We start from the raw sequence: 13,567 nt of genomic DNA on the forward strand, positions 1-13,567 counted from the left end.
GTGCTGGTGTTCACAGGGGTTTTCGGATGAGGGAAGAGATGAGGATCTGACTCCATGTTTCAGAAGGCTTGATTTATTATTTTGTGATATATATTACATTAAAACTATACTAAAAGAATAGAAGAAAAGGTTTCATCAGAAGGCTAGCTAAACTAAGAATAAAAAGAAATGATAACAAAGGCAGCTGTCTTGGAGTCTCTCTCTGGGCCAGATGTGCTGTGATTGGCCATTAATTAGAAACAACCACATGAGATCAATCACAGATGCATCTGTTGCATTCCACAGCAGCAGATAACCATTGTTTACATTTTGTTTCTGTGGCCTCTCAGCTTCTCAGGAGGAAAAATCCCAAGGAAAGGATTTTTCATAAAAAGGTGTCTGCGACAACCCTCAGCTTGTTCGCAGAGACAAATCCGCTATTCCTCTCCCCATGATCACAGCAGGAGTCCCAGAGGTGCTGCCCCTGCTGGGTTTGTGGCGTTGTCCCCTCCCTGTGACCCCTGGTGTGCTCCTGTCCCCGCAGGATCCGCCGCCTGTTCCACTACATCGTCAACCTGCGCTACTTCGAGATGGTGATCCTGATCGTCATCGCCCTCAGCAGCATCGCCCTGGCTGCAGAGGACCCTGTGCAGGCTGAGTCTCCCAGGAACGACGTGAGTGCCACCCAAAATTCACAGAATTCAGGTGCTTTTTCTCCTCCTAAAATTCCCAGAACTCAGGTGTTGTTCTCCTCTCAGAATTCACAGAATTCAGGTGCTTCTTCTCCTCCCAAAAAGCCCAGAATCCAGGTGCTTTTCTCCTCCCAGAATTCAGGTGCTGTTCTTCTCCCAAAATTCCCAGAATCCAGGTACCCTTCTCCTCCCAAAATTCACGGAATTCAGCTGGTTTTTCTCTTCCCGAAATTCCCAAATCCAGGTGCTTTTCTCCTCCCAAAATGCCCAGAATTCAGGCGCTTTTCTCCGCCCAAAATGCTCAGAATCCAGGTGCTGTTCTTCTCCCAAAATTCCCAGAATCCAGGTGTTTTTCTTCTCCCAGAATTCAGGTGCTTTTCTCCTCCCAGCTCATGGTGTGTCCATTCCCATCTCTGCAGGTGCTGGCCATGCAGAATTAGAGCTGCCTTTGGGAACACACTCCAGTTATCTTTGTTTCACTGTCAAAATGCTCACATTCCTGCTCCTTTCTGCTGCTTCAGCCACATCTGAGCCTGAGAGCTTGGAAATCAGGGGTTGTGTGGCTGATGTGGCAAAACTGGCACCCCATTCCACACAGGGAAAGGATCCTAAGGACCTTGAAAATCCTTAGGAAAGGATATTCAAAAATTTCATTTTTAAATACCCTTTTGCCTTGGTAAACCTGTCAGAAATGCAGGAGCCAGCCTTGAGTGCAGTGTGGCAAGGTCTGGGAAAATGCTGCTTTAAATCAGATTATTCAGGTTTATGCCTAAATTATCTGCAACCCTCCCACCAGATGATTTTTGTCCATCCCAGCAGACAGACCATTGCTGGATGAGGTATTTTACTCCTTGCTCATGTGCAGGTTATTTCAGTGTGTGGCCTTCTCTAACACACCTTTTTCCTTCCTACTTAGGCTCTGAAATACCTGGATTATATATTTACAGGAGTCTTCACCTTTGAGATGGTGATCAAGGTAAGAACTTTTCCAACTTTTCTCACCTCCTCTTTCAGATTTATTTGTGAGAAGCTGGAACAGGACAGAGGTGGGGAGGATGGAGTTGGGAGCAGCTTTCACAATCAGATGCAGCAGCTCTCCTGGCCTAAATCTCCTATTTTATGGAAGAAAATCAGGATATCTTTAGGAGCTGTGGCTGTGTAAGAGGATAAAATCTGTGAAGAACCAGGAGCTGACAGACCTTGCTGGGACACTCTTGATTCTTCCCTTTGGAAGGAATATTAATAACAACTGATTCTGGGTTTGTCATGTTTCAAAAAGCTGAGAATTTATCTTTTTGCTCAGTAGGGTGACAGGTTTTGTCAAAACTATGGGGCAGTAACTTCCCAGAGAGCACAATTCCATAAAATCAGGGTTCACTGCTGGGGTAAGGCAGGAGTTGGGGGTTTTCCTGTCAGAGCAAGATGCAAAAGAGATGCAGAATAAAACCAGGATTAATGCATGTGTGTGGGAAAAAATCCTGGGGAGCAGTGAGAGCTCTCATTTCTACAGCTTTTGGTTGTGGTTTGTTAATTTGAGCTTCATTTTTGGGAGAGTTTTCTTGCCTGTTAGAGAGGAGCAGCTTGGCCGAGTATCTCAGCAATTTGTGAAGGGTGCTTTGATCCAGAACCTTCTCCTGCCTCTTGGCAGGGTGGGTTTGGGCCATGTTTTATTAAAACTCTTCCTTTGCTGGGTTTTCTCTGCAGATGATTGACCTGGGGCTGCTGCTCCACCCTGGCTCCTACTTCCGTGACCTGTGGAACATTCTGGACTTCATTGTGGTCAGTGGGGCCCTGGTGGCTTTTGCCTTCTCGTAAGTTCATTTTCCTCCAAATTCCCAAATTCCAGAGAATAAGTGACAGAGGGGGCAGGGGGCTGGCACAGGGACAGTGGCTGTGTGATGTTTGTGGCTCCATTTCTCAGTGAAATGTTCGGTTCCTGCCCTTTTTCCAGGGGGTGGGAAGAAAAGAATAAAGCCAGCTATATTTGTGTTGTGGAATCTGGAGAAAATCCTGCCAGCTTTAGGCTGGGTCCATTCACTGCTCATTCAAACACCAAGCCAAGATTTTTGTGACTCTTTGGCCAGTTCTTTTCAGGAACTCACTGTAACACTTTGTGGCAGTCCAGTGTCTCCAGTCAGTGATCGTGAGAATCTTGAAGTGTTTTGAGAAAACAGTTGAAGAAATCAGCTGATAACCCTGTGAACTCTTGGCAAACCCTTCTTTCCAGAATTGTGGATATTTATTCTGGCTCACAAACCTTTGCTATTTCTCTCCTTTTCTCTCCTCTCTCTGTACTTCCACTGAGTTTCACTCCCTCCCTCAAACCCAGCTCTGTATTTTTGCCTTTAAATAACACCCCACGTTCTTCTTTCATGTCATGGAGGATTTTGAGCAACAAACACAGAGAAACAACTCCTTAAAAATTAAGATTAACTTTTCATCTGAGCCTTTTTCCTTGGAAACAACCAGAGGATGAGCAATGCAGCTCCTTCCATCCTTCAGGAGCCGAGCTGGAGAATGGGAAGAAATTTTCCACTCGGGTTGTTGTTTGCAAATCCTTTGCTGAGAAACAATGGGAGAGACCTGGAAGCAGGCAGAGGGACCTGACCAGTTTAATCTTCTGCTAAATTAGCCCTGAGCAATTAGGGGAATGTTCAGCAGCCCGCACTGCCCGGTTTGTGACACCCCGATTAGAGGAGAGGAAATTGTTTCACTTGCTAAAGAGAATTAGCAGCTAATGAGAAAAGCATCCACCTTTGTCAGGGAGCTGTGGAGCGTGCTTGGGCTGCTTTAGACTGGCAAAAATTTTTAAAGCAGAGCCAAATCCCTGCTACTCTCTCAGCTCTGCACAAAATAATGCACAAAACGTTGTCTTTCTGATAAAAAATTCCTCAGCAGTTTTTTATTTTCTGAGGTGTCAAAATTGCTGTCGCATCCAGGCTGTGAGATTTGTGGTTTAGATCTGCTTTTTTTTCAGTGCAAATACAAATAAATACAAAAAACCCCTCTAAGTTAAATTGATCAAAAAATGGATGGAAAGGATTGATATTTTAGGAGACAGGATTGATATTTTAGGTGTGATTTTTGGGGATATTGAAAGCTGGGCTGTGCCTGATCCTTCACCAAATTCATCAGGTCTTGGAGAAAATCATATCTAACATAATGTTTTCAAAGGGATGATGCTCTCCTCTCTTTAAACATTTTGTCCCTCATAAAAATCAGATTTTTGGAGGAGCTGACTGCTCTGTCCTAAGCAAAATTATCTTGGTGAATGTACTGTTCACCTAAAATTTAATATCCAAAGCCAAGCTGGTGTTTAAGCTTGACTAGACATGTGTGGGGTTTTACTTCCCTGCACATGAAATATCTGTGGAACATCTTTCAGAACTAGACTGACTTAAGCCAGACTGAGTTGATCAAAAATTTAACTTGAAAAAGCCATGTAGTAACATTACAATTTAACAAAGCTCCTCTGAGTTGAAGAGAGGTAAGGAAGTAAAATGATCACAAAAAACAACACAACCCAAAGCCTGGGGGTCCATGAGAATTTCCCTTTTCCATCAGGAATTCAAACTTCCAAGGCTGATGGGAGAAGGGGCATTTTGGGAGCCCTTCAGAGCAGCTCCTGTGCTGTGAGAACAAACCTCAGGCTCTGCCTTTACAACATCATCTCTTTGAACACCATCTTCTTTTGAGGGAGATTTTCCTTGCTCGAGTTATGGATTAAAATGAATAATTTTTAATCTTTCCGAGGCTTTTCATGCTCAGGTTTTCTTCTGTTGCTGATGTTGGGCCATGAATATCTAACAGCACCTCATCAGCCTCTAAATAAATTACTTCTACATCCCCTGCCTGTGCTTTGTAATAGGTGCCCCAAGCTGCTTTTATTTTCCACTGTGAGTGAGTCTTGAGCAGGGTTTTACAGCCAGGGACTGCATAAACCATGCCTAGTTACTGTCTCCCAGATTAAAGCCAGACAAGCTTCTTTGTGAGACTCGGGAAAATTTGAATTTCTTCTGTGATTTTTCTGCTTTCTGTAAGCCCTGCTCTCCATCCCCGTTCCAGCAGGCAACATCCAATCCAGGGAATGCCTGCAGCCTCCCTGCTGGAGCCCAAAAGCTGGAAAATCAGTCATTCCTAAGAAATGGCTTTTTTCTGCGTCCTGACAGGGTAGAGAGCTGTGACTTAGGCCCAGCTCCTGGTTTGGTTAAACCAGATGGACACACAGAGGCAGCTGAATGTTGATAATCCCAAAAAGGAGCTCCTGGAGCCTCTTTGTTGTTCAATCAGTTGGGTTTTTCCAGCAAATCCTGTCACCCTCCTCAGGGTCACTAAAAATGGGATTTAATGTGGCTGTCACAACCTTGTTTACAAGAACCCACAACTCCCTCATGCAAGGTGGGATTTAATTCATGTTTTTGTCCTCCTTGCTGTCTGCTGAAGGTGATATGAACCAACTTCTTGCTGAATTAACCCATCCCCTAAAAACCCAGGAATAACAAAGCTCCTTGAAATGCTCTCTTCTGGAATATTGCAGCAGCCTGTGTTAATTTAGGCATTTGAGATTATATCAGTCACTTGTACAAGATTGATAAAATCCAGCTCTCAAAGCAGCTGTGGGTTTTCTTTCTGCCTGCAGCTCTTTAGAAGCAGCTCTGTGGTTAGAAAAATAAAAAATAAATTTCAAACAACACCCCCGGAGTGATGCTGGGAACAACAATATGATGCTGATAATAATAAACTAATGTTTTCCATTCAGCAAAGCATTTCAAAGAGAAATCCCTTTTTTTTTCTAGAGATAAACATGCCACAAACACCCAGACATGTTTGAGTCCTTAGGGAAAAGGAAGCAAACAAAAAACCCATGGAAGCTTGTCACCAAAATCTCTCAGCCCCAGGTGCAGAATGTACTTGGGAGGAACAGCTGAGGGAGAGAAGCAAAAATTTGGCCTGGAAAAAACTGGAACAGAGATGCTCAGAATTTCGGGATGTTCTTGGGAAAAACAAATAATCAAGGTTATCCCTCCCAAAGTGGGAGAGAAGAGATGTGGATGTGTTTTTCCCAGTGGAAGGGCTGATCCAGCAGGGAATGTGTATTGTGTTTACAGGGACAGGCAGGAGTGATGAATCTGACTCCATGTTCTCACAAGGCTAATTTATTATTTTATTATACTATATTATATTAAAGAATACTATACTATGCTAAAGAATACAGAAAGGATATTTACAGAATGCTAAAAAGATAATAATGAAAACTCCTGACTCTCTCCAGAGTCCTGACACAGCTTGGCCCTGATTGGCCAAAGAGTGAAAACAACTCCCAGCAGAATCCAATGGAACAATCACCTGTGGGTGAACAACCTCCAAACACATTCCACATGAGCACAGCACAGGAGAAGCAAATGAGATCAGAATTGTTTTCCTTTTCTCTGAGGCTCCTCAGCTTCCCAGAAGAAAAACCCTGGGTGAAGGGATTTTCCAGAGAATGTGAATGTGACAAATGTGGGGTTTCTGTGCAGAGCCCTCCCTTCCCCGCTGGTTTATCCCGTGGGCTTGGTGGGAATGGGCCAGGGGCTGGGGGATCTCTCTGATGTTTCTGTTTGTCATTGACTCTGCTCTTTCTTTGTCTTCTCCTCGCTGGAATCTCTCTCTAGGAGTTTCATGGGGTAATATGTTCTTCCTGTCTCTTGCTGCTCTGTTTTGCCTGTCCAACCTGTGTCCACACACTTTGCCACTGTGGAGACAACCCAGCCATGTTCCACCCATCCCATTGCCCCCTCTGTCCCTTTACTGCTCATTATCCAGTGAAATGTATTTTAACTCATCCATCCTGATTTTCCTTCAGCAGAGATAGGAACAGACTAGAAATCCAAGGCAGGGAGTCAAAAAACCACATGGAGATATCTCTGTACCAAAACTATTTGAGGGGCTGACTCAGTGGGCACTGAGGGGCAAGGTACAATTCATGAAAATCTTAATAACCAGGCTTAAAGAAGAATTTTGAGTCTCTTTTAGAGGATTTCACCTCCAAACAGCCAAGCTGGAAGCTCCAGGGCTGAGCTTTGCAGTGTGGGCACTGTGACCCAGCTGGGATCCAGGCTCTGATACTGGGGAAAGTCTCTGCCATGAAAACAGAGCTCAGTGAGCATTTTGCAGGGCTGATTTGCAGAGAAGGAGGTTCCAAACATTGTATTTAACCCTGTGCAAGTGGCAGCTTTGCTGTCAGTGCAGAGCTGTGTCCTCTGTCCCCACATTCCAGGAGCTCCAGGGGGATCCTGCACAGCGAGGAGAAGGATGCCAAGAAAAGCCTTTGATGGGGTCCATGAAATTTGGCACTTGGTTCTTTCTTCTCTCTAGGAAAGCAGAGGATTTAGGGCAGAAAGAGGGTGGCTTTGTGCTTGGGCAGGGTGGGGTGACCTCATTTACTCTTCAAGGGAAGAATTCACTCTGCCAGGAGGATTCCAGGCTATCACAGAAGGCAGAGGCTCCACCTCACCCTGAATTTTTGATGGCCTGACTCCGAGGGGTCTGTGTCACCTGAAATCAGAGCTGCTGGCAGCAGCAACAGGAACAAGCAGCTTCCATTTGAAAGAACCACTGAATTTTTAAAGGCTCTTTTATTTATTAAAGGGAGAAAAGGCGCTGCAAAGCTGTTTTAAAAAATTCCTAATGTTTTAAATAAACATGCAGCAAACTGACACAGAAAACACAACAACAAAACAGCACTGGCCTAATGCACCCAAAAATGATCTAATGCAATTTTTTTTTTTTTTTTTTTTGCTGTCTGCCTTCATCCCATGCTCCTCTTTAGCTCTTATTCAAGATTCAGCTGTCCTGAATGTTGCAGTTGTTATTCTGCAGTCAATTAAAACCTTGTCTTTCCATGGCAATTTGTTTTTGTTGTGAGGAATATTCAGGTCAGATGTGTGCTTGGATACACCTTTTGACTGAGTCCCAGCTCCATCTGGACCTTTTATTTTCTGGGACATCTGGCTTTGTATGAAAGCAGGGAAAAAAACCCCAGTATTGGCAGAGAGGGTTTTAAAAACACCCAAACCCAACCCTGAGGGTTTTATTTGACAGAAGAGTTGCAGAGGATCCTTTTAATTAAAATGCAATTTGCATCACTCTGGGTCAGAGCACCGGGAAAAGCTTTTCCTATAGCAGGGACCTTACTGTGACAAGCAATAGGATTTGTTTTGTTTCCTCACGATTCTCTATATGGCTCAGAGCATAAATCCCATTAAGATTTAATTGGCTCACGCTCTTTATTTGCTTAAGTGCCTGAATGGAAAAAATCAGTCAGCCCTTCTTAGTGTCCTCTGCTGAGGCAGAAGGAATTCTGTGTGACTGGAGCTGTCTGCCCTCCACCTCTGAGCTCACTCATCCGTGCCTCTCCCATTCCAGGGAAAAGCAGGAGCCAGGATTTGCTCTGCTCCACATCTCTTTAACCTTCCTGGAAATATTAATCCCACAGAAATTCTTCCTTCAGGTGTAGAGCCTGTCCTGGAAGAGCAGAGCAGGGAAATGTCTCTGTTTGCATGAGGCCTCATGAGTGCAGTTGTTAATTGGCACAATAGCAGTGTGGTAATTGGGGTCTGCTGGAGTCAGGAGAAAGCACCACCTGGGAATGTTCTGGGGTTCTGAGTGAGCCCAGGGGAGCAGAGCTGAGCTTTGCAGTGTGGGCACTGTGACCCAGCTGGGATCCAGGCTCTGGTACTGGGGAAAGTCTCTGCCATGAAAACAGAGCTCAGGGAGCTTTTTGCAGGGCTGATTTGGGAAGGAGGTTGCAAACATTGTATTTAACTCTGTGCAAGTGGCAGCTTTGCTGTCAGTGCAGAGCTGTGTCCTCTGTGTCCACATTCCAGGAGCTCCAGGGGGATCCTCCACAGCGAGGAGAAGGATGCCCAGAAAAGCCTTTGATGGGGTCCACGAAATTTGGCACTTGGTTCTTTTTCTCTCTAGGAAAGCAGAGGGTTTCTCTTCTCTCTAGGAAAGCTGGAGGTGCTGATGGGCACAGCAGAAGTGTGGCTGTGGCTGGTGGGCAGTGAGCAGAGCTCTGGGCTCACTGTCCCCATGTCCCCCCCTTCCCTTCCTGCTGCCCCCAGATGCCACATGGCCCCAAAGGGTCTCCCATTCACTCCTCCTTCAGCCCTGCCCTCCTCAGCTCCCACCTCCCCTGGCTGTCCCCAGGATTGGCCTGGCCTGGCAGAGGGGACAGCCCAGGGGATGGGGTGGGATCTGCTGGGGCATCTCCTTGGCCGTGACCCCTTTCCCCTTTTGCTTCCCTGCTGCCATTCCCATCCTCCTGGAGAGGCTGAACAAACTCTTCTGCAGCCAGGGCACTGCTGAGGGTCACACCAGGGAGCTGCAGGTCAGTCGGTGGCTCTGGTGACACCAAGGTGACCATGGCAGGGACACTGAGCTGAAAGCAAATCTGCAAAGCCAAGCCTAGGCCAGACCTTCAGCTCTGCTAAAACCTGATGAGAAAGGCAGAAAAAACTCTGCTGGCAGTGCCTGTTTCATCTAGAGCAGATCGAAGATCTCTAATGAGAATCAAATATTATTTTTTAAAATATTTAGTAGTTATTTTGTGGCTTTAAATCAGTCCTGTAGCTCTGGGAGTAAATCCAGTGCCTGGGTTTAGAGCCATGTCAGTGATCAGGGTCCAGCTGGGATGGATTAAAATGGCACTAAAAGAGCCCTGAAGGATGAGAGAGGGAGAAGATGGGGACCTGTCCATGCTGTTCCCCCTCTCCTCCACTTCTACGAAACCTTGTGGAAAGGACATTTCTCCTCAAGTTATACATGCTGGGATACAACCCACAGCCCTCCATGAATTCCTGTGTGTCCCTCTTCCTGCATTTCCAGACACCTGCAATGCCTGGGGATGGGACAGAGGGACTGGAGCTGAGGCAGGGCTGTGGGTTTGGGTTGGAGATTCTGGTCCAGGGTTACTGTTGAGTAGTACGGGGTTAGCAGTGAGTTCTTGGATTTCTAAAAATTCCCTTTCCAGGGCTGAGCAGGCTCAGCCAGCCACAAAACTGGGTGGTTTCCTCCACTCTTGGTGCTCCTCCCTCAGCACAGGATGTGGGGCAGGGTGGGGGAAGCTTTGCAGTTCTTCCCAAACCTCTGTGGGTCTCTCGTGCCTCTCGTCCTTCCATTATTTCCCTCTTGGAGAAGAGGAATGTCCAGAATAGGTGTGTCAGCATCTGTCCCACATGTTCTTCATTCCCACCTGTGTTCCCTTAACACAGTCCCAGACCCAAATCTCCAGCCATGAATAAAACTCTGTTCCAGATTTCCATCCCATTTCCCACTCCATATGAAATGAAGGGAATGTTGTTGTTTTGCCATGGGGTTGGAAGAAGATGTTCCTGTTGTCTTCTTGTGTTTCTTTATTTTGGAAGTGCACGAAGAAAGGAGCTCTGTCCTTGCCCTAAAACCCCTCTTGATGTTAACAAGAGGAGCGTTCTCAACCTTGCACTCGGTTTTAACAAAACCTAAACCCCAAAAGTGACTGACAGCACCTGCATGCCTGAGTGGGGAGCTGCCCCAGCACTGGTCCAGGCATGTAATATATTGCCATATTACATGTTCCTGCATGGGATTGGTGGCATGTCCTCCTTGGGAGACTCAGGGATGAGGGAACAGGCTCTGACAGCCAGGAGAGCTCTGTCCCTCATCAGGAAGGCTCCCGAACCCTCTTGGCACGATGTTCCTGCCAGAGAAGTGCACGGAGAAACACCCCCTGCCTCATCCAGAAACACCCCTGGCCTCATCCAGAAACAGCCCCTGCCTCATCCAGCTGGGAGAGAAGAACCTTGTGTGGCTCTGTCCCTTCTCCTGCTGGGAATGGGATGGAGGAGCTGAGCCTCCTGTCCTGGTGCTGCTGCCCTGACTGGGAGCATTGTTCAGGTGTGGAGTTGGGGCGGGAAGGGCCCCAGGTCCTGGTGAGTGGCTGGGCCAGCACGTGTGGCTAAACCCTGCCAGGACCCTGTCCTGCCCCATCCTTCTCCTCTGTGCTGCTGGAGACACCCCAGGTGAGGTTGGGTCATCCTGCCTGCAGCGCTGGTGAGGATGGACACAAAACACATCAAAACATCCCCAAACCCAACCAGTTCCACCACCAAAACCATCCTGGATGCCCACAAATATCCCAGTGAGTGGCCTGGGGAGCAAACAATTCCCTCTGTTGTTCTTGTGCCTTTTTCTCCCTTGCAGAGGAACCAAAGGCAAGGACATCAACACCATCAAGTCCCTGCGAGTCCTGCGTGTGCTCAGGCCTCTGAAAACCATAAAACGGCTGCCAAAACTAAAGGTTAGAAAATAACCCAAATTTTTCCTTAGTTTTCCTTCTCTGGAGGTTTCTGGCTGGTCTGAGTGGAAGCTGGTGGACCCCACATAATCCAAGTTGTTTCTGTTGCTTTTATTCCATTGCAATGAATCTTTTTGCCAGATGAGCACAAAGAGCTGGGCAGATGTTGAGCAAATGTCAAACACTTGGGTGCTTTTGCAAACATTGTGGATAATGTTGGGGATTCTTGTGAATCCACATGAAAATAAAACCTCTACAAATAAAAAAAAAAGCAAATAAATTAAATTACAGTTCATAAGTGGGATGGTCTTTGATGTGATAAAGGAGAAAATGGGGTTGGAAGGGTTTGGCTTTCCCTAGAGAATTTATCATGAATATTGCAAGATTTTCCACAGGCTGTCCAAAGAGATTTGTCATTGCTATAGGAGAAGCTTTAATTTATTCATCTTTCTATTAAAGAATCCATAGTTCAAGGGTTTCTCCCTAGAGCACTGATCTAAAAAATACAATAAATTTAACTGCCTGGGATTACTCATCCAGCACCAACAATTGGAGGAACAGCCAGGCCCTGCAAAGAAAGAGTGGAAGGAGTTAACAAAACTCAATAATTTCTGAGGTTTGGGGACTCTTCAATACCTTTTGTGGGCTGTTTTCTGTGAGAGCTGAGGAAAAAGCAATGAATGATTTGGAAAGGGGAAAATGTGTTAGACAACTTCTGTTTTCACATCAAAATAAGGGTCAGCTGTTCTGTAGATTTGCTTTTGTCTGAGCCCACTATTCATGCTTAAATAATTGTAGTTTTATGCTCCCTAAATTTCTCTAAAAAAGAGCATTAATGTAGAAATTTCATGTAGCGTTTCTGGGTTGATCAGAGGGATTTCCATCAGGGTTTCTGGGTTGATTGGAGGGATTTCCATCAGGTTTTCTGGGTTGATTGGAGGGATTTCCATCAGGGTTTCTGGGTTGATCGGAGGGATTTCCATTAGGATTTCAGGGCCAATCAGAGGGATTTCCATTAGGATTTCTGGGCTGATCAAAGAGATTTCCATCAGGACTTCTGGGCAGATCAGAGAGATTTCCATCAGGATTTCTGGGTTGATCAGAGGGATTTCCATCAGGATTCCGAGGTTGCTGTCTGGGTTTGAAAAGACAGGTATCTGCTAAGGAAGGCAGGAGCCTCACTTGAAATGGAAAATGTAAACCCCCTCCCTCTGAATTGTTATGATTTTGAAATTAATGGGCTCTCAGGCAAAGATATGGGAGTAAGAATAACAGTTCTTTAGCAGGGAAAATAAAATGCAGTAATCCAAAACAACAACAAAACAACACTGCCAGAGTGAGAGCAGTCCCTGCCCCCTGTGTGTCAGGGGGTGTCCCAGCCCCATCCCAGGGGGGCTCAGCCCTCCTGCAGTGCCAGCTGTGGCTCTGCTGCAGCACGGATCCTGCACAAGGGGGGAGTTTTCCTCTGCAGCTCCAGGGCTGCTGCAGATGGGCCTGGGCTCCCTCTGGAAATTCAGAGCAAGAAGAAAGCTGCTCTTCTGGGAATGAAGTGGGCAAAGGCTGCTGTGCTGTTCCAATCCTCAGATTATATCCAAGTAGGAATGCTTGGCTCCTCCCCTTGGGCAGAGCATCTCCCAATGGGATGATGGAATTGGATCAACCATGCAGGGACACTCAATGGCCCGTTAACGACAAATTCCTCCCCTCCCTCCTGCTGGGAGAATGGGTCCTGGAAGAGATAAAGAAAAGTGCCCCAACTGGTTTTAAGGGCTGACCCATTAGCAGAGAATAACAATAGAATTGACACCTCCTGCCACATCTCACATTTGCAACCTGAGACAGTTGCATCAGGAGTAATTCTGTGAATGATTCACTTCCATTCAGAGGAACAGAAGCAGGATTGTACAAACCCTGTGCTCGGGCAGGGACTGCTCAATTTCTGGTATTATGACAAACTTCTGACTAAAATGAAACTGCAAATTACTTGTAATGAATCAGGGCCTCATACCCACGTAGGAAATGGATTTGAGGAGTTCTTTGCAGGGAGCTTGGGAGTGCACATGTTGACTACATTAGTCACACCTCATTTTGACAGACAGCTCTTTATAAAAATATTTATTCAAATCATTTGGTTGCTTTGTTTCTGGTATTTTTTCCTAATTATTCCAACAGTTTTTATCCAACCACTGGAAGTAAAATCAAAACCAGTACAATTTTCATTTTATAATGAAATGTTTGCTCAGGACTAATATTGTCTTGACAAGCTGTGATTGTCTTTATAAATGTTATGAGCAGCATCAGAAGATTCAGTGGCACAGCCAAAGTTGTGGATAAAGCAGGAGATAAAGGAAGCTGGAGTTATTTCTCACGACTTTGGGAAATGTTTGGGAAGCAAAAATCCATTGAAGCATCCATGGGTGGTGGGATGGGTAATGAGTCCCAAATTAGAGGGATTTAGGTGGGATATTGGGAAGGGATTGTTCCCTGTGAGGGTGGGCAGGCCCTGGCACAGGGTGTCCAGAGCAGCTGTGGCTGTCCCTGGATCCCTGGAAGTGTCCAAGGTTAAGCTGGATGGGGC

At 46.0% G+C, this 13,567-nt stretch overlaps 1 protein-coding gene across 12 annotated transcripts in view; it reads left to right on the top strand.

Annotated features, from left to right (window-relative positions):
• Positions 1-13,567, top strand: part of CACNA1B (calcium voltage-gated channel subunit alpha1 B) — a 316,045-nt gene that overhangs the window by 244,688 nt on the left and 57,790 nt on the right. For all 12 annotated transcript variants that reach the window (XM_074556297.1, XM_074556286.1, XM_074556287.1 and 9 more), the window contains 4 exons: positions 524-653; positions 1,588-1,647; positions 2,376-2,482; positions 10,896-10,992. In XM_074556297.1, coding sequence (XP_074412398.1) covers positions 524-653; positions 1,588-1,647; positions 2,376-2,482; positions 10,896-10,992 — 394 coding nt within the window. The remainder of the gene's footprint in view (positions 1-523; positions 654-1,587; positions 1,648-2,375; positions 2,483-10,895; positions 10,993-13,567) is intronic.

The sequence above is a fragment of the Zonotrichia albicollis genome, chromosome 21 (assembly GCF_047830755.1).
Source record: "Zonotrichia albicollis isolate bZonAlb1 chromosome 21, bZonAlb1.hap1, whole genome shotgun sequence".
NCBI lineage: Eukaryota > Metazoa > Chordata > Aves > Passeriformes > Passerellidae > Zonotrichia > Zonotrichia albicollis.